The 23904-nt window shown below is 40.1% G+C and overlaps 1 protein-coding gene across 4 annotated transcripts in view; it reads right to left on the reverse strand.

Moving 5' to 3' along the window:
* The window catches only part of LOC103465716 (transcription factor SOX-6-like), a 146501-nt gene that overhangs the window by 78456 nt on the left and 44141 nt on the right, over nt 1–23904 (reverse strand). For all 4 annotated transcript variants that reach the window (XM_008410808.3, XM_008410809.3, XM_008410806.3 and 1 more), the window contains 2 exons: nt 16481–16718; nt 12417–12627 (listed from right to left, as the gene is read on the reverse strand). In XM_008410808.3, coding sequence (XP_008409030.1) covers nt 12417–12627; nt 16481–16717 — 448 coding nt within the window. In that variant the 5' untranslated portion in view covers nt 16718. The remainder of the gene's footprint in view (nt 1–12416; nt 12628–16480; nt 16719–23904) is intronic.

Genomic DNA, 23904 nt, shown 5'->3' on the forward strand with positions numbered 1-23904 from the left:
AACTAATCATGAATTAATATGACACAGACAGAAAGTGCAGCTCCAACATAAACTCAGCGTTAGCCTGCAGCTAAAGCAGATGATGTAAGTTCATTTGCAGTTCGTTGGTCTCTTAGCCGTTTCAAATGGTAACGTAATAGAGATTCTGAATAAGCTTTCAGAAAATTAATATGCAAATAAATGACTATATTTTATACATTCACAGATGTTTCAACACTTGAAATAAATAGTTTAATGCAAAGCTTTTCTTTTTTTTGTAAAATTAGCTGAGTTTCTTAAAAAAAAAAAAAAAAGAAAATTGGGAGAGGCTGTTCAGTCAGAGTGCATCTTACAGAATAAATCTGATTTCCATCACTTGTAAACCACTAAAAAGTAAACAATCATCTTTGAACCTCCTTCTTTTCTTGCCTTAAACATGATCTTTGCTGCGACCTTGCAGGTTTCTCTTCATTATTCTTGCATTAATTTGGCGTTCACCAAATTACGGAGCAATTTTTAACTGATATCCTTGTGGGAGGGAGTGGGCGAAAAAAACAGAAAAAGAAAAACAGAGCTTGATAAAAATCACAATTTAATCTGATTCTATTGGACGAGGTACAAAGCTGTTCCAACAAACCACATTACTGCTGCACCATATGCTGGCTGGCCTGCAGCCAAGCAGAGCAGCAGAGGTCTACCCCACCGACTGCGCAGTCGAGACCCGCAGGCTGTGGGTGATCATTAGCTAGGAAAGCCCTATCAATTACAACGTGATAGATTGAAAGCAACTTCCAACGAGTCTGGGGAGGAGAGAGAGAGAGTGGCAGTAAGCAGAGAGGATGAGAGCTGCGCACTCCAGGATATCTGGTATCTCTGCTCCAACTCCAAATCTGCTTTTTTCCCCCCCTCATAAATCTGCAAGGTAAGGGCTAATTTCAGAAGCTTTATCATACAAATGTCCATGAACAACACACACTGGGAAAAGCTCTACCTGCAAACAATCACTGCTCACGCTGCCAATCCTGTAGAAGAAGGCAAACATGATGCCAGAGCCAAGGCTTTGTCAATTACCCAATGAGATTACCTCTTGGGGTTGACCGTGCTTGCTGTTAAGCTGTCATCGCAACTCCCTGTCACATACACACACGCACACACACAGATTGGGCATACAGAGGGAACGCAAGGCTCAAGATGCTTGCAGAGGTTCCACGTTAGGTCACGAACTGGAGTTTCTCCTGCGGCTTAGCCAGGCATAGAAAATCTGCAGATAAGTGCAAGCTAGCTGCTTATGTCTAGCTAGCTAATAACACTAGTTTAAAAAAACAATAATTCTGAGAAAAAACAGGTTTTGTGTCTGCTCTGCAGCTCAGCTAGCTACAGGGGGCTTAATATACACACACGTCACACTGTGGAGAATTTTGTTTGCAAAAAGAATTTGAAAATCATGTAACACTTTTCTTTCCTCCTCACAATTACCTGCTGCTTTCTCCTGGTCTGTCACCTGAAATCAAGACGGGTGACAGGCACCACAAACACCCTGTTTGGTTTGTAACCAGGAAAAATCTTGACAGGTTCTAGGGGTGTGAATACTTTTCAAGATTTCGTACAATTTTTTTCCCCCAGCATTGGTGACGCAGGCATTCCCTTTGGATATCTTCGTCCGATACCGTGCGCCACGGCCGGAGTGGCGTCAGCGGCAGACATGTTGAAACGAGCTCTGGGCAGTCTGGAAGGACAAAGCGAGACCTGGCCGAAAGTCTTTATTGTGTCAGAGAAATACGGTCAGAGGTAGGCCTGGCCACGCTCCGACCCCGCCGTCCAGCTGGAGGAGGCGTTATATGGGTGAACGGGTGCCCCGCTTTGGATCCGGCCTCCTCTGCAGACACAGAGCAGGCTCCTCTGAACTGCACAGGCTTACACCACCGGTGTACAAACTTTATTTATGCCTAGGGGGCCAAAAGTTGTGTATTGTGATTTTTTATTTTTTTTTGTGTTTTTTGTTTTGTTCTACTTGCTCAACAATAAGCAAAATGTTTATAAAATCTTTATATCAATAAAGATTCAAAACAAAAAGGGCTTCTGGCTGTTTCTGTGTTAAAAGAAAAAACAGACGATTTCCGGTTTTATTTTGGGTAATCAATTGTTTTCTAGTTTGTTGGTCAAATTTTTACCATTCTTGACTTGTGCACCGATTGCAGTTTTCTGACTGATCAACCGTCTTAAAAAAATTTTTTTTCACACATTAACTGTGACATATCTGACATACTGACAGCTTTACCAAATATGCTGAAAATGACATTTTCATAAAAGTTACTGTCTGCAGCTTTAAAATTAAGGTATTACTTTGGAAGCTGTAACATAATACATTTAACTTACAATGTTAAATGTATCCAAAGTTTATTTCCTTAGTTAGGAGGAAAACAAAAAGAATGTCACCAGGCATCCCCAGCAAGACTTACAAAACAAGAGCAACGGGAACACGACTTTTTATTAGTAGTGAACTCTCGTTTCCCTGAGACATAAATATCACCCGACACAGAGACCCACTCCTCCTACTGATGCTTCAAAATGGGAAAGACAACAGAACATTCCAATTAAGAAAACCTCACTGTTTATTCCATCAGAACCGTTATACTGGATCTGGTATGAAGCAAATAGTAAATGTGTGGAAACCCAAACAAATAAGTACGGTGGAGGTGCTGCGGTGCTGTGGGCCCGTTTCTTTTCCTATACATTTTAAATAAAAATAGATCGATGTAAAAACTCATTATTAAAACCCAGAGGAGAAAAAAATGCTCATAAATTACCAAAACTTCAGTTACATTTATTTAAAGTAGATTGCTAGAGTGATGGCAATAATTAAGCTAAAGATGATTTTATTAAAAAAAAAACATTATTTCCCTCATTGCATCAAATATTGTTTGGAAAACTTCCAGTGTGATGTTATTCTACAGGAATTTGAAGATTAAGTTCAATAATTAGTCTGAAAGGAAGTGTACTTAGGTCACAGCATTTACTGTTAAAAAATAGGAGAGAATAAAAAAAACTTTAACAAACTGCATTTTAAATACACTCTTCAAGGTTGGTTTTGAAAATCTTAGCAGGAAGAACAAAAACATCATTGTTTGCATTATTTTCACTCAGAATGGTGGTTTTATTACAACTGACTGAAAGCTGCGACACAAACAAGCACTCAGCTTTTATTCAGATTATCACCTCGTCTTAAACGTGTTTATTTTAATCTTCTCTTCCCGTCAGGCCGCCTTCGTCATCGCAAACCCGAACAAACGCGGACGACGGACAAACCGAGCCAGAATCTCACGGCTTATTTTAGGTCGACTCCGGACTCATCTGGGCCGAACAGATAACAGGAGTTTTATACTTAACGCTTAATTATAAGGCGTCGCAAGCTCGAGCTCCCGCACGAATGATTCCATCGAGACAGTCATGATGACTTATGAAGAAGAGTTGGGTTTGTTCGATCCTGAAAGCGCCGTCGTGATAACCACTAATCCCAGACTGGATGCCTGTTTCCATATGGTGGGAGGGGCGCCTCGCAAATGTTTTGGGGCCTTGATGGAATGAGCGAGAAGTGGTGTGTCCGTGCGTGCGCGTGTGTGTGTGTTTTTGTATTTTTATTTTTATTTCCAAACTATTAAATATTAAATAAAGGGGCTTATCTATCAGCCTTGAATGCAGTGAAATAAATATAATTTCAGAAATGATGCATATTCTTCTGTTTAGGCATCCGACTTAGCAGAGAGTGTGTTTGTCTGGCGCGAAACGACACCGCATTCCTTTTAGTCAAGGTTCAACGCTTTTGTCTGGAATAAACAGAAGTGTTGTTGTTGGATTTCTGTCAGAAAGAAGAAAAAAAGCCTCCTTGTATGACGGAGACAAACGCTCCGTTTATAGCGCCCTGGCAACCTATAGTTTGCAAAAGATCAGCATCGCAACCGCAAAGGCTCATGGGATTCATAGGGAGTTTACGTGATGTATCAACACTAGTCTACATCTGATCCATGTCTTAAAGTTGCAGTATGTAACTTTAATAAAAATGTTGTTTTTACATGTTTGTTAAAACTGCTACCATGTTGGGACAATGTAACATGAGACAGATAATCTGTGAAAAGATCAATCACCTCCACCTGGTTCCTGAACTGCTAAAGAAATGCACCACCTGGTCAAAACCAACCAATCAGAGCCAGGAGGAGGGTCTGTCAGTCATGCTCATGTACATGCTGCTAAATGTGCTAATGGCGGAGAAACAACTTACCATTACAGGAAACTTGTTTATCCGGTGTCATTTTTGGCTATGCTAACTATGCTAGTTGCAGTGTAGTAAAGAGCAAAGAGGCTGAACAGCGCCACACGGACGATAACTGACACACTAAGACCCGCCTCCCAGCTCTGATTGGCTGCTTCTAATTAGCACTTAAAGCACTGGGGGAAGGCAGAGGAGCCTGATGTTTTAAAGAAACTGTCACAACAGATTTAACAAACACTGGGTTTTATGAAAAAAAAATATTTTTTATATATAGAAGTTATATACTGTGGCTTTAAGTCTTTTTCAGTCTGTTTCTCTTTCAGAATTTACTCCGTCCATTTTTCCATCAAACATAAAATAAAAATAGCCCCATAGCATGATCCTATAAACGCCGTGTCACACCATAGAGATACTACGTTTAGAGTACAAGTCTACTCATCCTCCTATTTCCCAGTGTTTTCTGTGTAACCCAGCGTCAGAAAAGATCGATGTTTGTCTCATTAGATAGAGCCACGTTTCAATCTTTGTTTCATTTTTGTTTTGTTTTTTGTTTTATTTCCATACAAGCCAGATTAGTGGAGTGCACAGCTGACAACACAAATCTTGTTTTTTATCCACCTGAGCTGTTCTCTGCACATCCTCCACAGGTATCTGAGCCTCTTGGCTGTTTCTTTGTTTCATTCACGCTCTTCCTCGAAGGTCTTTCAGTTTACAAGTCTTGGTTGATTTGCAGTTGTGTTTTACTCTTTACATATTCAGAAAGGACGCTTGGGATCTTGTTTAATAACTTCATAACAGTGGACACAGTTCCGCTAATCTGCTAACGCGCTAATAGCTGAGCTAATTTTTCGTCTTACTGTTTTTGCAAACTTTGAAGACTTCACAATTATCAATTCGAAAGCGCTAACTTATTTGGCTGCTTTGTAAAACTTTCAGTTGAACAAAGTTCGACGTCTGTGTTGGAGCTTTGAAGATTTCTTCAAGTCGCTTGACATCCAGACTCATGTTCCTATTTTCTCTCCTGATATTTTTACAAGAAACTACTGAAATGAGAAGTACACAGCAAACAAAAGAATGAGCTTCCTGATGCTATAGTTTCTCAGCATTTTTTTTCTTTTTGCCGATATTGTGTGTCAACATGTCTAACATTAGTGCTTTAGCAGTAGCTTCCACTAAGTACCATGTGGATATAGCATCTCAACATCAACTAATGTTTATGATTTGTGTTTTAGGCTTAGTGCAGCTAACCTTTTAGCTAGCGGTGCCCACCACTGCCTAATAACTTTCTCCCTGACCTATCGGCTGGGTTCCTTGGTCTTGGTTTTGTTCACTAATGTTCAAACAAACTACTGAAGCCTTTGAAGACCCGGCAGAGTTTAAATCACATACAAGCAGACTCTACTTACTGATTAGGTGGCTTCTGAATGTAATTAGTTGTCCTGGACGCAATCAGGTTAAATAAAAATGTCTCTCACATAAAATCACAATAAAATTTGCTGAAGTTTGTGGTGGTAACAGGATCAAATGTAAAAGAAATTCAATGGGCGGGAATACTTCTGCAGATATTTGGCTGAGCTCAGAAATAAGTCTCCCGGTTACCTCAGCGCAGCTGCAGTTGAGCCCCGTCTCGTTTGCAAATGAAACAAACTGAGCAGTGATTCAGCCACGCTCTGGTTTTAAGCAGGGATTAGTGTGATTTTAAGTGTCTGCCAGGCGCCGGAGCAGCGTTAGGCCCATTAGACGGCTGACTAAGTTGGCATAGGGGCACTCTACCTGTGCCAGGCCCCCATTAGCAGCAGGTCGGTTCTATTGAGGAGCAACAATGCAGATAATCATAATTCGCTCATCAAACGCGAGAAGGGGAGCCTGATTGCACACTTCAGCGGGTTTGAAGTTAGTCGGCTGGAATCCCAGAGTGCTTCGACTCGACGTTCTGCTTTTACAGGAAACAGAACTAACAGGAAACTTATGACGACAGGTTATTGTTTGGCTTCTTTTTCTTCATTGTTTCCCACTCTCTTCAGCTTCTTACATTGGTAGCTGCATTTGCATTCCAAATTTTTGCTATTAAATAAGAAATTAAATTAAAATCACACATGAATAAACTTGTTCACACGATAAGTCATAAAATAAATGGCAGTGATATTTCACCACAGTTCTGTGCTAGCACTCATCATCTATCAGCCAATCAGAGGAGACGTGCATTGGATCAACAAGCCCCGCCTACTTGGGAGCAGATATGAATGTGATGTTTTGGGGAAACTGAAACTAGAGATTTTACAGAAGAGTTATGGATTCACACATCTTCTTATGACCTGTGTGAAGCTGTGGGAGCTCTGGTGGAACCAGCTGAACATTGTCCAAAACAACCCAAAACAAACCATCGTCCTCCTACTGCTTCCTGTCGTTTTCTTCGTCATTTTTTCCAGTAGCAACATCTGTCTGTTGATCTAGTGACTCATGTGATGTGAAAAAGTGTTTCCACTGCAGTTTGGCGAAATGACATCAATCTTGATACGGCCGAAAAAAACACCTCATCCTAGCGCAAAAACGTCTCACCAAGAAAAGTGAGTTTGTTCAAAATCTGATTGTTTCCATGAAGCAATTTTTTCCCCCCGGAATTTTAATTATTGCACAATTTCATGCCTAAAGGAAAATTGCATTTCTGTTCCATCCGTACGCCTTTCTGTTTTACTTTTTCCCCTTTTCTCTGCTAACGTTCCCTCATCCCGGCCTTGAACAATCTTCATTCGAACAAAATAAATAAAAAAAACAGCCTAACAGTCTAATATGTGCTAAGTGCTTTAGTAGCACAGAGAAAGGCTTTTGTGCTCGGCGCGCCTTTGTGTCCAAACCTTCGGGGCAACGCAGCCGCGACTCGACATAAATACAAAATTGTCGAGAAAGCTCCTCTTTTGGCTCGCGTGTTGTGAAAGTCCAGGTGAAAAGGGAGGCATTTTCAGCAACCAGCTGTGTGGTAACACAACTACCTGACACTGTCTTAAAGAGTTCTTGATAAAGCTTTTAAAGGCTGAGGCTGCACTTGTACTAAGAAAAAGAGAGAGAGGGGAAAAAAATAAATCTTTTATATCTTATAGCGAGGCCATGTCTATTCATTAGAACTGTCACGAGCACTTAGGGTTCCTCTGAGTAGCAGCGCTGCTAACAGCGTGCCGACATGGGGTTAAGCGACATGTTCTGCTGCTTTTGCTGCGCATTCAGATCAGCCATGCTCCCTAATAGAGTTCGTTCTGTCTGATCGTACGGTAAACAGAACCAGAGCGAGTCCGGGCCGAGGAAAGAGTCACAAGAGCTTCGTTGGGGGTGGAGAGGGGCGTCACCGTTCTGATGCTTAACGCGTTTCTAACCTCTGAGGAGTGAGAGGAAGATCATTTAAGAAAAATCATCTTCCTTAACAGGATGGTTCCCATTCACCGGGGCGACCTTGTGCTCCTGTGCGTTTTAAACAAATTAGAAACCAATCCGACAGATCGCGAATTTGCGACACCCTTGTTTGTCGCTGGCACAACAAACGCTTTTGATTTAGGATGGGAGCAAGGTCGGCGTGTGGGAGAGAAATTCCATAAAGTAAAAAGGCTGCTGAAGATTGAAGGGTTGAAGACAAGAGAAGGAAGTCTCTCATCAGGTGAAAATGGGAAGAAAAAAAAAACATGGCAGACAGAGAAAGCTGCAATTAAATGAAGAAGCAGTAGTCTATTCAAACATTCTAAAAAAAAGAGAGAAAAAAATCAGAAACAGAGAAAATAAAAAAAAGGTTTGAGGCTTTAATCCTCATCAGTTGTGAAAGCCACAGAAGGAGAGCTCAATTAATGAAGCATTCAGCCTCAGACATCTATGGATCGACTCGTTTCATTTTAGTGAAGCTCATTAGGTGAGAAAAAAAAGAAAAAAGAATCAGAGGTGCCCGTCAATCCGTACCCCGCAAACCCAGAGTGGAACGCATTTCAACGGCAAACGGCTGAACAATGCGCCTTCAAGGATCACAGCAATTTACGTGAACACTTTTAGGAGGCCCCATTCACACACGCTGTCACCGTACGGTGAGGCGGGCCAGGCGGCGCCGCCATCGCACGCGCTTCTCCTGTTTGATTCCACCAAAGTGTTCAAAATCGTTTACTCTGCGACAGCAGATATGCTGATTAGTAAAGGAAAAGACTAACAATGCTGCCGTGCAAGAAAGGCTAATGACATAAAAAAATTTAAACAAAATTGCTAATTGATCTTTGACAAAGATTAAACATCACAAGATTTTCCCCATTTACACATGTCCATCAAATTGCGAGCTGGTAGTTGGTCAAGTTATTCGTCAAGTAAAAATTTTGGAAGTTATGTGATTCGTTTAAGGAAAAGACTGGGGCGAGGGGGAAAATGACATTTTTTGTAATTTGACCTGCTGATCATCAATCAGAGTCCTTGAAATCAAAACTTGATCTGATTTGCTGATTCCAGTGAAGTGGAAAACGTCCATTTAAATGGACCAGTAGGAGACTCATGGAATATTAAACTGGAGTTAAAAATCCCACAGTCAAACAAAAATGTACATAATCTAAACATACTAAGGAAATTATATCTACTACTGCTCAAACACTAATATATTTATTATTGCCTTAAGATTAACATACTCTTTTTAAAATATACGTTCAGATAAAAATGCTGTAGCACACCTTCTAAATTCAGTTGTAGCTTCAAGTGCTTTTATTCTATATGTCTCTTAAAGGGATAGGAACAGCAGTAAATAACTCTCTTGAGGTCTGTATATAGTGTAAATCCAGATTTGTTGGTCCTGGAGGCTGAAACTAATAGTCAAAGCGGAGCTGAGATCAAAGTGGACTTCCTCCATCTTAAAACAACTTCAATCTCAAAAAGGTCAGAGTGATTTATGGCAGTGCTAGCTTATTAACATTTAAACTATCATCACCTTTTATTTGATAGCTGCTGAACAAAGCAGTGAATGATCATTTACACAGGAAGTGGAGGTGGTGTGCCACCAAAGAACTTCCAGTGTCAAAAAAGAGTCATATAAAGATTTCCGGTTTGTTTTTAGCCTCCAGATAGCTGCTAGCTTCAGCCTCGGGTTATAATGAATTTTAATTATTACTAAATGAAAACACCAAGAGATTTATCTGCTGCAGGTAACTTACATACTCAACTATCCCTTTAATAAAAACAACAAAATTATTACAAGCTGATATTAGCGTGGCAGTAAGTCGGGCTAACTGTTCAGCTAGCTAGCCAGGAATTGGCTGCGTAGCAGTCCTTCTGCTAACAGTTCGCCAGCTGTTGTTTTAACACAGTGTTACCTTAGTGTCGATTCTAAGAGTGCTCCTTTAGTTTCCTCACAATGACCACCCTTGTCCTTCATGACTGGAAACTATTCTTAAATTTTTTCTTTCTAATGAGGTAAAAGTGTAGCAGTGGCCTACTTTAATCTAGCTGGCAGGCATTGAGAAGCAACAAGTGAGGAAGGCACAGCACTGTGTTCTTCCATTCTCCGTCCTGTTTTAATTACATTAATTGTCGGGCTAAAAGCTGGCTCATGCTAGTTAATTACCAAGTAAATTATTAAGGAGAAGACGTGAAGAAATGTTTGTCTTGGTGCTTATTGAAACAAAGCAGTGTCATCTTTTAAATTATTTCACTTTAGATTAGAGGAGGGAAATGTCAAAACACCTTTTGAACCCCCCAACAGACACATCATTTTCTTTAAAGCCGGTTCCTGTGAGGTAGATAAGAAACACAGCTACCTGCCTTTCAACTCAAGACACCATTCACTGTACTACCCCTCTGGCTGTCCCGTTCCAGCCAACTTTACTGTATCAATAACACAGTAAAACCTCTAAATGAGGGAGATCAAGAGCTCTTGTGATATCATCACGATTACTATCTGCACATAACAGTAAAGAGGGGTGTTTGACGGGTTTAGATCTGGCTCGCTTTGGGGAGGGAAAGGGCGAGCCGAGGCACGCTGGCAGGCCTCGGAGAGAAAGGGAAACCTGTGTTTTCACTGACTGAAACTGTGATCTGACAGTCAAGGGATAAGCCACTTGTAATTTAAGATGTTCAAAGATCTTCTGAAGAGGAAAGGGAAAACAAAATAAGCATGGACGACATGGTTGGTCTCACTCTGTAAGCAACAGGGGGGAGAAGACAGAAAACATCTTGTCTATGAAATATGAGGCATTAAAGTAATTTAATCGAAGGGTTTGTTCAGACGGTTTTAGCTGTTGTTATTGTGGAAAAAATCCTACTGTAACTATCACTAATTTCCCCCAGTATTATACGAGTGACTATATTTTGCAGTCAAAATACTTAAGACTTAAAGTTTTAATTAAACATTTAAACTTTATTTGTGAATTTCCATTTGCTTAGTGATTGTCCAAATAAAAATGATCAACAGACATTACTGATGAGTGCAGACTATTTTCTTACTTTGACCTTTCACTGATCCAACATTTACTGTAAACTAAACCAATATATGGAGATAATTGAATAAAAGGACTTAGCCCATATAAATTCAAACTACAATGCAACTGTGTGAAAGGATTTTTAATCCATAAAGACAATTTGACTTTGTGGTGGTCTCAGTCATTGTAAACTGAAAATAAACATTTTCAGCTGCAGTTTTATGTATCAAGCAATAATTATAATAACATAATTATATATGTATTTATCATGAAAAAATTATAAGTGTACAGAATCATTATTTGGTGAATAAAAATTGAGCCGTAACAAAATGTGTACAGATACAACAATAAACAGTTTTAATAATAATCATTAAAAAAATGAATGTCATAGCCACATCATGGAAATTCAAAGTTTCATATGAAGACTTTGTCATAAGTAAAGAGTTTTGAAGAAGTTTTAGTTTTTCCTACACGCAGGAGACAACAGAAGTCCTTCTCTGCCTCTAGCTTCCTGTAAGCTAACGCTGAGTAAGCTACCTTTTACTCAAACGTTTGTGATTTTTTTTTAAAGACCTGCTCTACTTGTTTTCTAATTTCTTTGAAAAATTCACACCATGGCAAAAATAATAGATATATGAAGTTTTAGCTTTTACTACACGCAGAAGGAAACAACAGAAGTAGTTCTCTGCCTCTAGCTTCCTGTCGGCTAACGCTAAATAAGCTAACTTTATCAAGGCGTTTGTGATTTTCAAAATGACCTGCTCTATCTCTTTAATTTTTTTCTTCTAATTTCTCAGTTGTTTTTGTATAATATTTTGAGCCAGAGCCTTCCACTTGACAAGACTGTCAAAATAACACAAGGCATTTTGCCTGAAGCTTTTTGGCAAGTTTCTACTTTGTCAGAACTTCCTGAGAAAGAACTTCCTACAAACCTTCCTGCAAATATTCTTCCCTCTCAAGTTAAAACAAGTGAGTCTTGATGCTTATTGTGCATTCCTCCGTGGCTTCATTTTTTAATAAAGTACAAAAGTTGTCAAATTTGTCAGTATTACTATTACCAAACCTACTAATGATATCTACATGTATGCTGTTTGCGTAATTATCAGTGAATCAACTTAAATCTTTAATAATTCTTTTAGAATTTTGAGGCATTTTAACAAATCTGATCATTTTGATAACCGTCAGTTTGTTCACAATAGTCATGATGAGACTGTAGACTATAGAACTGATATGTGAGCAGATATTTAAGATGATCTTCTGAGTGAACTGTGGACAAACATTTCTACTTTAGTCCAAAGGTTCCAGAAGTCTTGTGGAGAAAGAGTGAAATCTGCTTTGTGTTTTTGACACTTTTTTAGGTCTGCTTTTAATTATTTCACAACCTGGGAAAGAAAAAATGTTGGCAATGTCTTGGTACGGAAAATCTTGGGATTAAAATTGTACTTTCTTTTAGTCTAACTGGATCTATTTATTGATAGGTTCAGATTGTAAAACATCTAGGCCAATACATTTTCACACACAGCCTAAGCCGAGCAGAAGTGTTTTTCTCAGACTTCAAAAAGCCATCGTCCAAAGCAAGACAACAAGTGAGGTTGTCGAGTGAAAGACTTGTTACAGTGTGTAGCATCCAGGTCTGAGCATAAAGAAATGGAACACTGAAAAGAGAGAGCTGTCTCCTGTGTTCCCTGAAGACAGATGAAAAACCACGCACACACATTTTCAACAAGCTGAGGACTTTCTCTCACCGTCTTGTTCCGACTTGGTCAACTCCACGAGCTTCTTCTGTTTCAGTGTGTCAACCACGTCTGCCAGACTTCCTTTACGCCGCTCGGGAGTCCCGAAGGCCAGGCCGATCACCGACTCCCCTCGATCCCTGGAACACTCCTCCGGCTTGGTAGGAGAGGTAGAGTTCGTCCGGTAAGGGTAGCCAGAGCAGCCTTTGCTGCCTTCATTGTCCTGAGAAGAAATAGACAACGAGCGTTTAAACTTCGACACCACAAATGAATGAAAAAGATCTGCAGAATTAAGCTTGGCTGGTGACTAAAAGGGCAAGACTTTTGATAGAAAACAAGAAGACTGAACAAACCACACAACAGTTCCTATTTTATCCCTTGGGCATGTCTGTCACGAAACATACCAGATTTGTCAAACGAGCTTGGCCGTCTCAGACGTAAGTGTCCACTCAAAGGGTGTCCAACTCCAGAGCAATCTGAAATTTTTAGTGCTCACTAGAACTTGACAATGTTGGTTTGTGTGGTAAAAGTTTGAACACTGCAGGTCTGTACATTTCCCAGGGAATTAACACATAGACTGCACTGCTATGCTAGCATAGCTAGCAAATGCTAGCTAATTATCCTAGAATAATTAGCTAATGCTAGCTAACTATACTACCAGCTTTATTAGCTAATTAATTAATGATGGCTAACTTAGTAATGCTAGCATAGTTAGGTAGCATTAGCTAGTCATGCTAGCAGAGTTAGTCAAAAACAAAATTAGCTTATTGTTTAACAGTTCTTTCAGTTAAAATTGGTCTCAGCAGAACAAAGTTTTACATTTTACATTTCCACAAATGAATGAGTAATATTTATGTATCTGACAACTTTCTATGCAGACATCTCATTCATTTTTACCACAGCCACTTCATTATGCAGTATGTGCATAAAGTATTTTTTTAGCTTTATGTGACGTTGGAATGGCCTTACTGCTGTGTGAAAATGCAGTTTAGGACTGTATTTTATTTCTGGCGGAACCTGATATTGATCTACCTGCCACCAGGAACACTGTGGTCCAACCCAGTTCTTTATTTTTTACCACCTGCTTTTAGCAAGCTGTGTGTCATAATGTGTCTGAAAATAAGATGTCAAAGCCAAGGATGCCTTTTCAGCCTGAGGAGTGTGAAAGCACCAACACATGAGAATATGTCAGACTCTCAGAGAACAACACCAGCTGTCTGAAATTTTTGTAAAGGATGAACTTTGCAGTCGTTAACTCGTTTCAAATATATTTGCAAGACCTTTATTTTGAGAATGAAAGGGCGGATTGCTTTTATTACATGCAGAGAGACGACGGGTTCAGTCATATAAAGATGTCTGAAGTGATTCTGATTTTATGGTTACCTCAAGTGGATACTTAAGATTTGGTCATTATTAAACCTCAACAGTTCAGCGTGAAACTTTTCCTTTTTCTTCAGGAAGTTGATTAATTCTTGTCTAAGGTGTAAAAGCTACCTTTCCACTGCCTATTAAGCACTTTTAGTGTTTTCCTCCGTCGGTATAAAGCGTCTATAATTATCAAGAAGATAATCCCCTCAACATGAGCACATTGTCCCACACAACAGACACTTGAGCACAGGTGTCCCAACACCGGAGCTATTTCAGGATGCTTTCTCCGCCCCCTTAGAGAGTGAGGGGATCTCCGAGAACTTTTGGAAGCTTATGTTTCAAAGACAACAGGCTTTGCTGAACACCAGGATCTTAAGACGCCCTTGAAATGGCTCCAACAAGGAGCCCCTGTTGTGCACTTTGTCTTTAAGCAGGAGATACCTCTGTAATGAAGATTGGGGCAAATGGAGGGAGCCGGGGCTGGGGGGTTGTGTGTCACTTGTAGACTGTTGAAGAGCGATTATTTTCTGCGTGCAAAGGAACAGTGGGGGAAGATCTAAATGATCTGACGTAAGTCAATGACAAGATGAAGGTTTTACAGGGTCTTGCAAAACGGTTTCAACCCTTTGAGCTTTTTTTTATGTGACCACAAGTTTGGATTCAATTGGTTACAGGATGAAGACTTTGTCACCCTTTGAAGGCCATGTTAGTAACACATCAGTAAACATATAACAGGTAAAAGGTGCTCTGTTTAAATGGGAAAGAAAGGTAGTTTTTTGGTTTTTTTGTCTGAAATGCTGCGTACGACAGATATCCTTCACTGGTGATTGCACCAAACACACCACACCGCACCACACCCAGGTGACAACACAAGACAGGTCAATGATGAGACTCTTGACTCACCATCCCCACTGAAAAACACACAGCACAACCAAGTAACTATGTTACCTTCAGTTGTTATAAAAATGCTGTAGAAATCAAATATTACTTAAAAGAAATTTAACTATGATATTTAACGACTTGAAATTAGGCATCTGTCTCTTTAAAAACTCCTGCTCTTTCTGAAACTCCACCTTCAGGAAGTCATCACAACATGGCTCCTCCATTAACCCTTTAATAATGTTTTTACCAGTGTTTCACTGTGAAGTAGCTTGAATAATGAGCTGAGCTGATGCGCAATTCTCACTGATGTTTGCTAATCACTCCTAGCTAGTCTGAAGGAGTTGAGTGGGGGAGGCTGGAGGAAACTGCAGCTCCAAGGAGGAGAGAGTTGAATGGTTGAATGAGGATTTCTCAAACATGCTTGGAAGAATCAAAGCAACACTCCAGGTATGTTTTTATAACATGATGAAAAACTCCAAAAATAAATTATACACAATAAACCTGCAAAACCATTTTTATGTTTTTGCAGGTTTATTGGAAATAATATCAATTTTATTTCCAACAAACAATATTTCTATTGTACTCAATGTATTTCAGTTTCATTTATTGTTGAGTAGGTTAAAAAAAATATGTAAAAATCTTTTTTTTTTGCTCTCTTCCTCTTTTTTTTGGCTCATGTGACAAAAAACACTTCTGCTCTACTACATCCAATCTGATTGAGTTTGAACTGTTTTGAAAAATAATCGGTTTCTAGATTCAAAAATATTACATGCTACTCTTTTGAAATGTATTTTTGCACAAAAACCAAAATGTTTTATTCTTCCCCATTACAACAATGCATTACTTTTGTTGGTCTGTCACATCATCAAACTTAAAGTTAGCGACTGTAAAGTTGCAAAAAGTGGTGCTGGATTTTGTAACTGAATTACTGACTTTATGGAGTCAAAATTTCCTTTTTGCTACAACTTTGTTATATTTATGGGACAAAATTCCTCTTTTGATCTGACTTGTTTAAAACTTCCCAGTATTCAGGAACATGTTTGCCTTGAGGCAGCTTTGAACCTTGATGCTAAAGCAAAAAATAAAAAATAAATAAAAACAAATCAAAGTTTCAGCATAAATCCACAATGCTTAAAGTTCGGACACGATCGCTAAAAAATGTCCGAATATGAAATGAAATCTTAAATATCATCATCATTAAAGATGATGTTTTAATGCAGGACAATCTACATTACGGCTGTAAAGTTCTGCATTGGAATAGCGAAGTGTGTTTGACTACAAGGACGGACTGAAAGAAATCTCTTTCCAAGAACTTTCCTAAACTCAGAAGCTCAAGCGAATCCTGCTTCATCTACTGGGATCCGAGAGAACCTAAAGCCGAGCAACACGTACACACACGCACACACACATCCACCTGAGAACACACTGCGGAGATGAGAAAATTCTGGGGGTATAACCCTCCAGAGGAGGACCCTCACAGGGCAGCCTGCAGCACTGCCTGCAGCAAACAGACCAGAAACAACTGCTGCTGTGTGAAAGTGTGTGTTCACTCTGGGTCAGTGTATATATATGGATTTAAAAAGGCGCACGCAAGAGTGCACAATCATCATTATGCATGAGAATTTGCAGACCCAGTGCGTTCCAGCATGTACTCCATGAGTGTTTTATGAGCTGCGTGGCCCCGAGTGTGTTCACTGTGTGTACACACATACGCACACGCACACACGGCAACCGCATAATATTTCATAGAGCTGAGCTACAGCGAAGCGTCTCTGGCGTAAGGTAACGGTCCGGTTCTCAGCAGCCGAGCGTGATCCACGGCTCACCATCACGGCCGGGGCGACCGTCTCCCACTCGACGATGTCGGCCGCCGTTTTCTTCCTGGCGGGTGGGGGCTCGTCCGGGCAGGGCTGGTCGTGCGGCGGGGTCGTGCCAGGGACCGTCTCCGTCAGGCCATCCCGCTCGTCTCCGGCCCAGGCCGTGTTGTTGTCCTGATCCGTGGCGTCCGCCTCCTCGGATGGCGGCGGGTGGAAAGGAGGCGTTGCTCGCATGGAAGACATCATTCTGTTGAAAACACAGATGAAGGAAATGAAAGAGGTTGATTCCTACAGTGAATGTGAGAATTTAAAAGCTCCACGTAAAACACAATTTATCTTCCTACTCAGGGACACCATTTGCTGAAAAAAAAACAAAATAAAATTTTCAGAGCAGTAATTAAGCGGAGTAGGCAGTAAATAGGACTGAAACGAATAATTAATCGGCAACTAATTTAGTAATTGATAAATCATTCACTCCAGTATACAGACACAAAAAAGGCCTTGTGATTAAAAAAAACATATTCAGAGTAGTAACTGAGCTGAGTAATCAGTAAATAAGGCTGTAATGATTAATTATGATAAACTGAATACTGAAAAAACCGGCAACTAATTTAGTAATCGATAAATCGTTACCTGGAGTACACAGACTCAAAAAGATGTCATTTACTGAAACAAAACCAACATATTCAGAGCAGTAATTCAGCCAAAACTGCACAAAATATATATACATTTTGAATTTAAGAGAAAACACCTTTCTCTGTTTACCCAAAATTCCTCAAATGGGATCTATTTTATATCCCCCTCATTCAAACTCACTAATGGAATGCTGTGTTATTGCAATTTAGGCAATAAAATGTTTATTTTTCTAATTTAAAATAACAACTGAGTTATTAGTTGTTTTTTTTTTGCATTTTTAATGTATTTCTAATATTGTCTAGGAAAGGTATAAGTTGTTCAATGGAAAGCCTGCAGAATGTGTAAGTTTTTTTTATCCAATTAATTTCCAGAATAATTGATAGATTTATCAATTACTAAAATAATCATTAGTTGCAGGCCTATTTTTAAATAATCAAAACGATAACTGACAATGCATGCATACACACTAAAGCAGTCTGGTTGGGTCCCATTTTGCTCTTCTGACTAAAAACGGCAAAACGCACAGGCTGGTTGTCAACATCAGTGCTCCGTAAATCAGAGTGAGCTGTCCGTCTGAAATACGGAACCCCCTGGGTGCCCTAAAACGTGAGTATGACCTTGTGTTAAAGAGGTATGAGCAGGTTTGCACTCTGTGTGAGTGGGGGTCTAAGGGATAGTGAACAATATTCAATTTACAGCGTGACGAAAGACTTGCATAATAGAATAAACCTGATTGTGAGAGAAAAGGGACGAATGGTTGAGGGAGTAGAAGTTCCCGCAACAAATCAAAGAGAGGTTAATCGGAGAGTGAAGGTGAACTGTACAGGGTTGCTATCTGGGCATGACTTGTGTTCAGGGACTTTTTGGACCTTAATGTTCTGTCCGTGTCGCTTTTTACTGCCTCTTTTGGAGCGCGCCATGCAATGACTGCAACACAGATTAAATTAGAGGAGGGCCAGGGGTGTTATGCCATGAAAAGTGAAACTTGCTCAACTCTGACCTGAAGAAGTTTGGGAGACCCTTAGCAGAGTACCAAGGCAATGACATAGTGTACATGTCATTGCCTTGGCTACAAGTCTTACAGCCTAATAACAAACTGTACTGCTTCTAACCTGTTGCTTCAGTAACACTTTATGTCGTTTGTCCTTCAAATTCATCGTGTTCAAGTTTAAGGTTTGCGTGTACCAAAAGAAAAAAATCAGTTTACGTTTCATCCAACATGTTACTGAGTTGCCTACAAGGGTGGAGGTGAACTGCAAACAGAACTTTGTATGACTTTCTTCAGTGGCAACTTTCTGGTTGCCAGCATCTATAAAGGTCTCATTTCTAGAGTGAACACCTGAATCCACATTCAGGTAAAAACATCGTCTAGCCAGTTATGAGTCAAGTATGGGTCTGTAAATGCATCTGTTAGACTTTAGGTAAATATGCTTCAGTCAGGGCAATATCTTCTCCTGAGCATTTTATGTTGTCACCACAAATTGTCTCTTGGTAAAAATGTATCAAAGATTATAAAGGAAAACAGTCAAAGGATTATGTTGAGAAGTCCAATCTTGTGCTCCAACAATACGGGAAATATGACGCAAATTGTTCTTCTCCAGGTTTAGTCTGCTTTTAGTGAAATCTTTAGCGAACGTCCGGTTTGCTTGGTCAGGTGTGAATACACAACTACATTCTGAAGTGGACCAAAAAAACCCAACTCTGGTCCACCTACAGACCTAGATTTTCTTTCGGTTGAAGTGAAATTTGGTGCAAGTCAAACACAGATGTGAATGCCAAACTCCCTAAACGTGGGAAGCAGTCTATAGCGCAGGGCATTCTGGGTGAATGCAACCAAAACAAGTAAGTCTAGTGCTAGCAGAAGAAATGACTCCTGGTCTACTGCCAAAGACAAAAGAGAAATCCTACAGCCACTAAAATATAAGTCCATACCATTCTGTTTACATTTCATGAAGAAGGAGGTAGTACTTATATCTTCTTCATAGTTTTTTGTGTTGTTTCCTTCAGGGGTTTTTGGTGCAGTATCACCACAGGCGAGGAGGAGAATAGGTTGCTTAACCGTCTCACAGTCTTAAGAGGTGGGTCCCATTAGACTCCATGAGTTTTTTTACTCTGTGAATTGACCCCACGTGCGCGATTATCAGGTTTTTGTGTGTGTGTGTGTGTGTGTGTGTGTGTGGTTTCGGGAACTGACTGTCTGATGGGACAACCCCCTGCTTCCCTGCTCGTGACATTCGCCAAACTCCTCCTGAGCATTGCGCTAAGACCGTTGGAGTGTGTACCAGCTGAAAATGTAAATCCATTCATCCATTTTCAATACACCCTTGTCCCTAGTGGGGTGGGGAGGGGTGCTGGTGCCCATCTCCAGCAAACATTTCAGGCAAGAGGCGGGGTCTTTCTGTCGCAGGGAAACACAGAGGCAGACAGGAGAAACAACCATGCATACACACACACACACACACACTCACACCTATGTAGAATTTAGAGAGGCCAATTAACCTGACAGTCATGTTTTTGGACTGTGGGAGGAAGCCGGAGTACCGGAGAGAACCCTCGCATGCACAGGGAGAACATGCAAACTACATGCAGAAAGACCCCAGGCCAGGAATCGAACCCAGAACCGTTTTGCTGCAAGGCAACAGTGTTACCTACTGCACCACTGTGCAGCCTAAAAATTTAAATAAATGTAGACATTTTTATTCTGCTGTCCTTATGGCCAGACTACCAAGTGTGAAGCTAGTTATTAAAAAATCTAGTTTAAGAACAGAAATTGAAATTTAATTCACTTGTACTGTACTTGCTTTTTTTAGTACTTGCAAAGTTTTATTTCAAACTTGCCACAAGTGTCGTCTTCCTTGCACACAGAGGGCATTTGAAGGCTTGTTTACAAGTCATATCCACATGCCGATATGACTTGAGCTATTAAGACAGAAAACCAGCAACAACTAACACTAATCCCTGATCAACTCACGGAGTTGGTGCTGCAGCTATGAGAGAGCACTGGGGAGCCGAGGAAGGAGAAGACAGAAGACAGCCTATATTTAGCTGACAATATTGCTGCTGCTGTGTTTATGAGGGAGCTTCAGTTTTGGTTTCTTGGAACCGGAGTCTCATATGGCCAGGAATGCCCAGGCTCTCAACCCGCTGCCACTGATAGAGTTTCACCAGGCAGGGACCATTAGTTTGTTGATAAGCACGCCATAAGTCCTGTTGTGACTGCCTGGAGCAGGAAGATGTTGTTCTTCTTAATCTGACCATCAAGTAAATTACCTGTTAACTTATTTGTTTACCCAACACCACCAGTGATGGATTTTTTTTGTGGACTGGATGTTTCGGACTATTTAGTTGGACTTTTTCAATTAAACATGGCTTATTAAATCTTCACATTGATTGCAACAAAACATTACATATGGAGAACTCACAGTGGATGTTTTTGATACTGTATGTATGACTGGCTCTCTGCCCAGGGTGCCCTTATATCGGGAGGCACCACACAAAAAAGCCATCTGTCAGAATGACTTTTTTTTTTTTAATCAAAGCTGAAATGCTTATTGTTTTTAAGAACCCGGGACTGCATGTTTCTATTTTTATTTATATCTAGTTCCTGTCTTAAACATTTTTTTATGAAACAGTTTAAGATTCAAAAAATATTTAATCTGAAACATTTTTTTTTTGGCGTGAAGATCCTCTGGCCATTTGTCCTATGTGTCTCTGCTTTGATGTCAAAAAAATAACTACAGGGATAAGAAAAAAAAACAGAATAATAATATTTCTAACAATAATAACAGTATTTCTTACAGATTAAGAAACATAAAGCAACCTTAAACTCTTTATGTTTTTACATATACTTAATGTTGACATTTTTGGCTCTGCAATTTGTTTTTTAAATGAAATGAGATGTAATAGCTCCTTTATTTTATCTGTAGACATATTCCAATAAGCAAAAAATCAATTAATCGCATAATAAAATAAAACAAGTTTGTTTATTTCAAGTTGTGTGATTTATTGTTTTTCTCTTTTCAGTCTCTCTTTCCACCAAAAACTGGATCAGAAAAGTTTTCAGTCGGGTTTTTTGGTCTCAACTAACCCTTTTTTGAAAGACAATTTTATTTATAGAGACTTTTTATTTGTTGCTTGTGCTGTTTTATTTATTTATTCTGGTTATTTAACGCGTCTTCCAGTTCCACTGTTAAATTAATTCAAAGTTTATTTATCTTTGAGAATGTGTTCTTGTATTAATATGCCATTACCATTATATTGCTTAAATAAAATAGTATTTACACAACAATGTTGTCGTCTATTGCAATAACTTCTGGGACAATTGATAGTCCAGCAAAATTTGTTATGGCGACAGGCCTAGATACTCAGAATTATATCACAAGTTTGAGAAGCTCAACAGGAAAAAGTAGCTTGACCCAAAGCAGTTTTCCTACATGGAATTTACAGAGTACCTATGGAGTATGAGCTTTACTCTGAAGTAGATTTCTACCTTCTACCTACAATGTTACAATAAGGATACCTGCAGAGGTACCTACAGAGGTACCAAAGACATACTGAAGGTGAGCTTTTAAAAACACTTTACTGCGGTAAATACAGGGACAGGCACACTTTTGGTGCCCTATGGATAACTTTTGAGCTATTTACAAGTACCATGTAGGTACATTCATAGGTTTCCCCAAGAGTGAACTGCGTGTACCCCAAAAATACTCCATCCATCCATCCATCCATTTTCTTACACCCTTGTCCCTCAGTGGAGTCGGGAGGGGTGCTGGTGCCCATCTCCAGCTGGCGTACCGGGCGAGAGGCGGGGTACACCCTGGACAGGTCGCCAGTCTGTAGCAGGGCAACACAGAGACACACAGGACACACAACCATGCACACACACACTCACACCTGGGGCAAATTTGGAGAAGCCAATAAACCTGACAGTCATGTTTTTGGACTGTGGGAGGAAACCGGAGTACCCGGAGAAAACCCACGCATGCACAGGGAGAACATGCAAACTCCATGCAGAAAGACTGGGACCGGGAATCGAACCCAGAACCTTCTTGCTGCAAGGCAACAGCTCTCCAAAAATACTCCCTTAAATATATTGTATGTAAGCTTGTAAGAGAACTCAAGGGTACAACACTGACTAAATACTGTAGGTACCATGTAAATATCCTGTAGATACTTTATAGGTTCACTGTGAGCATAAGCACCTGGTAAGCACAGCAACAGGAGCCTGAACACAGGGCAATGATATGTACTACTGTTGAGTTGAAAAGTATCAAACACTACGTGGTATGTCTTCATCAAGTTGTGTCTTATCATCAACCAAGAACTAAAGATTAACACTAAACCTTATGTTTAGAAAAAAAAAGGTGAACGGATCAATGTCATCTTTGTGGACAGGGTGTGTTTTTTAAAAATAAATAAATAAAACAAGCAATTAAAGAAGCAGAACAAGAATCTCGCAAAGACATTAATGGCAGAATGACTTTGGGTAACTAGTCACAAAAAAACAAGTTCTTGGTGATGCTGATGTGACTACTCTTCTACTGCTCCCACTCATTGTTGTTTTAGAATATGATGATTCAACGTCTGCCCCTTTGCCGGTTGCCTTAGAAGATTTTACAGCCTTTAGCTTGGAGGAAAACTTGACTAAACAAAGTGGCGATAGCGGACAGCTAGCAGGAACTCAGAATCCCTTTGTGAGTGGAAGAGAAACGAAAACCAGGGTCGGAATTTGGCAGGAGAGCGTTTGTTCAGATCTGGCCTGGAACCTGGCGACTTGGGCAGGAACAATCAGGCATTGTGGAGTGTGTGGACGGAGAGGGACCTGTGACAGATGAGAGTGGGAGAGAGAGGGCCCCCTCTAAGAAAAACAGCGCACAAAGCACCATTCACAGGCCAGATCCTTCTGCCACTTGTGGAGCGAGAGAAGGGCTCCGACAAAGGCCTCCGACTGGACCAATTGGGTGTAAAATCTCCGGCTATCCCAGCTGGATACAACGGAGGAAGTGGGAGAAAGAGACGGAGAATAAGAGGAGGGCAGACAAAAAAAAGCAGGAGGACTTGGGAGATTGTTTGTCTTTTGGACAGTCCAAGCAAGAAAATAAAAAGAGAGCATTCTGACGGTTTCACTGGAAACAAAGAGACTCTATGGCAACGCAATCTCAACCCCCTGAGAAAGACAAAATCATGAGTGCATGCTTTTAAAACTTTAAGAAATCCAGAAAGTAAAACATTTATCAGTTGTCCATATTCAAAGGAAAGAAATACACTGCTCAAAAAAATAAAGGGAACACTTTAACATTTAAGTGAACACTTAAGTGTTCCTTTTATTTTTTTGAGCAGTATATTTACAAGACTCCAGAGTCTTGAGAAACTCTGAGGTTTTCTCAGCTGTCCATGACAACATAGGCAAAGTGACAGAGCCACAAGTTAAGTCAAGTAAGATCAAATCGTTTCAATTAAAAGTGGAAGAGAACAAAGGGACAGGCAAAACCCAAGTTCTAGGAAGAATTGAAAAGATACGATTTCAGAACCACAATAAGCATTTCCAAGAAGACCTACTAAGCCCAGTGGTAGAGGTGGCACGGTGGTATAAAAATTCGGAGATGCAAATGGCATAATTTGGTAATAATAATAGTGCATGAGGCCAACGGATAGCTGTAGGGAGTGCGCACATCTCACAAGCGGTAGATTCAACGTGTTAACTATAGACCTAGCTTAATTTGTCTTTACTGGGTGCATAAAAAAATCATAAATGACATAAACAACTCTCAGTCGGATGGGAGGGCAAGTGAAGCCTG

Source organism: Poecilia reticulata, chromosome 6, assembly GCF_904066995.2.
Source record: "Poecilia reticulata chromosome 6, P_reticulata-male-v2, whole genome shotgun sequence".
NCBI lineage: Eukaryota > Metazoa > Chordata > Actinopteri > Cyprinodontiformes > Poeciliidae > Poecilia > Poecilia reticulata.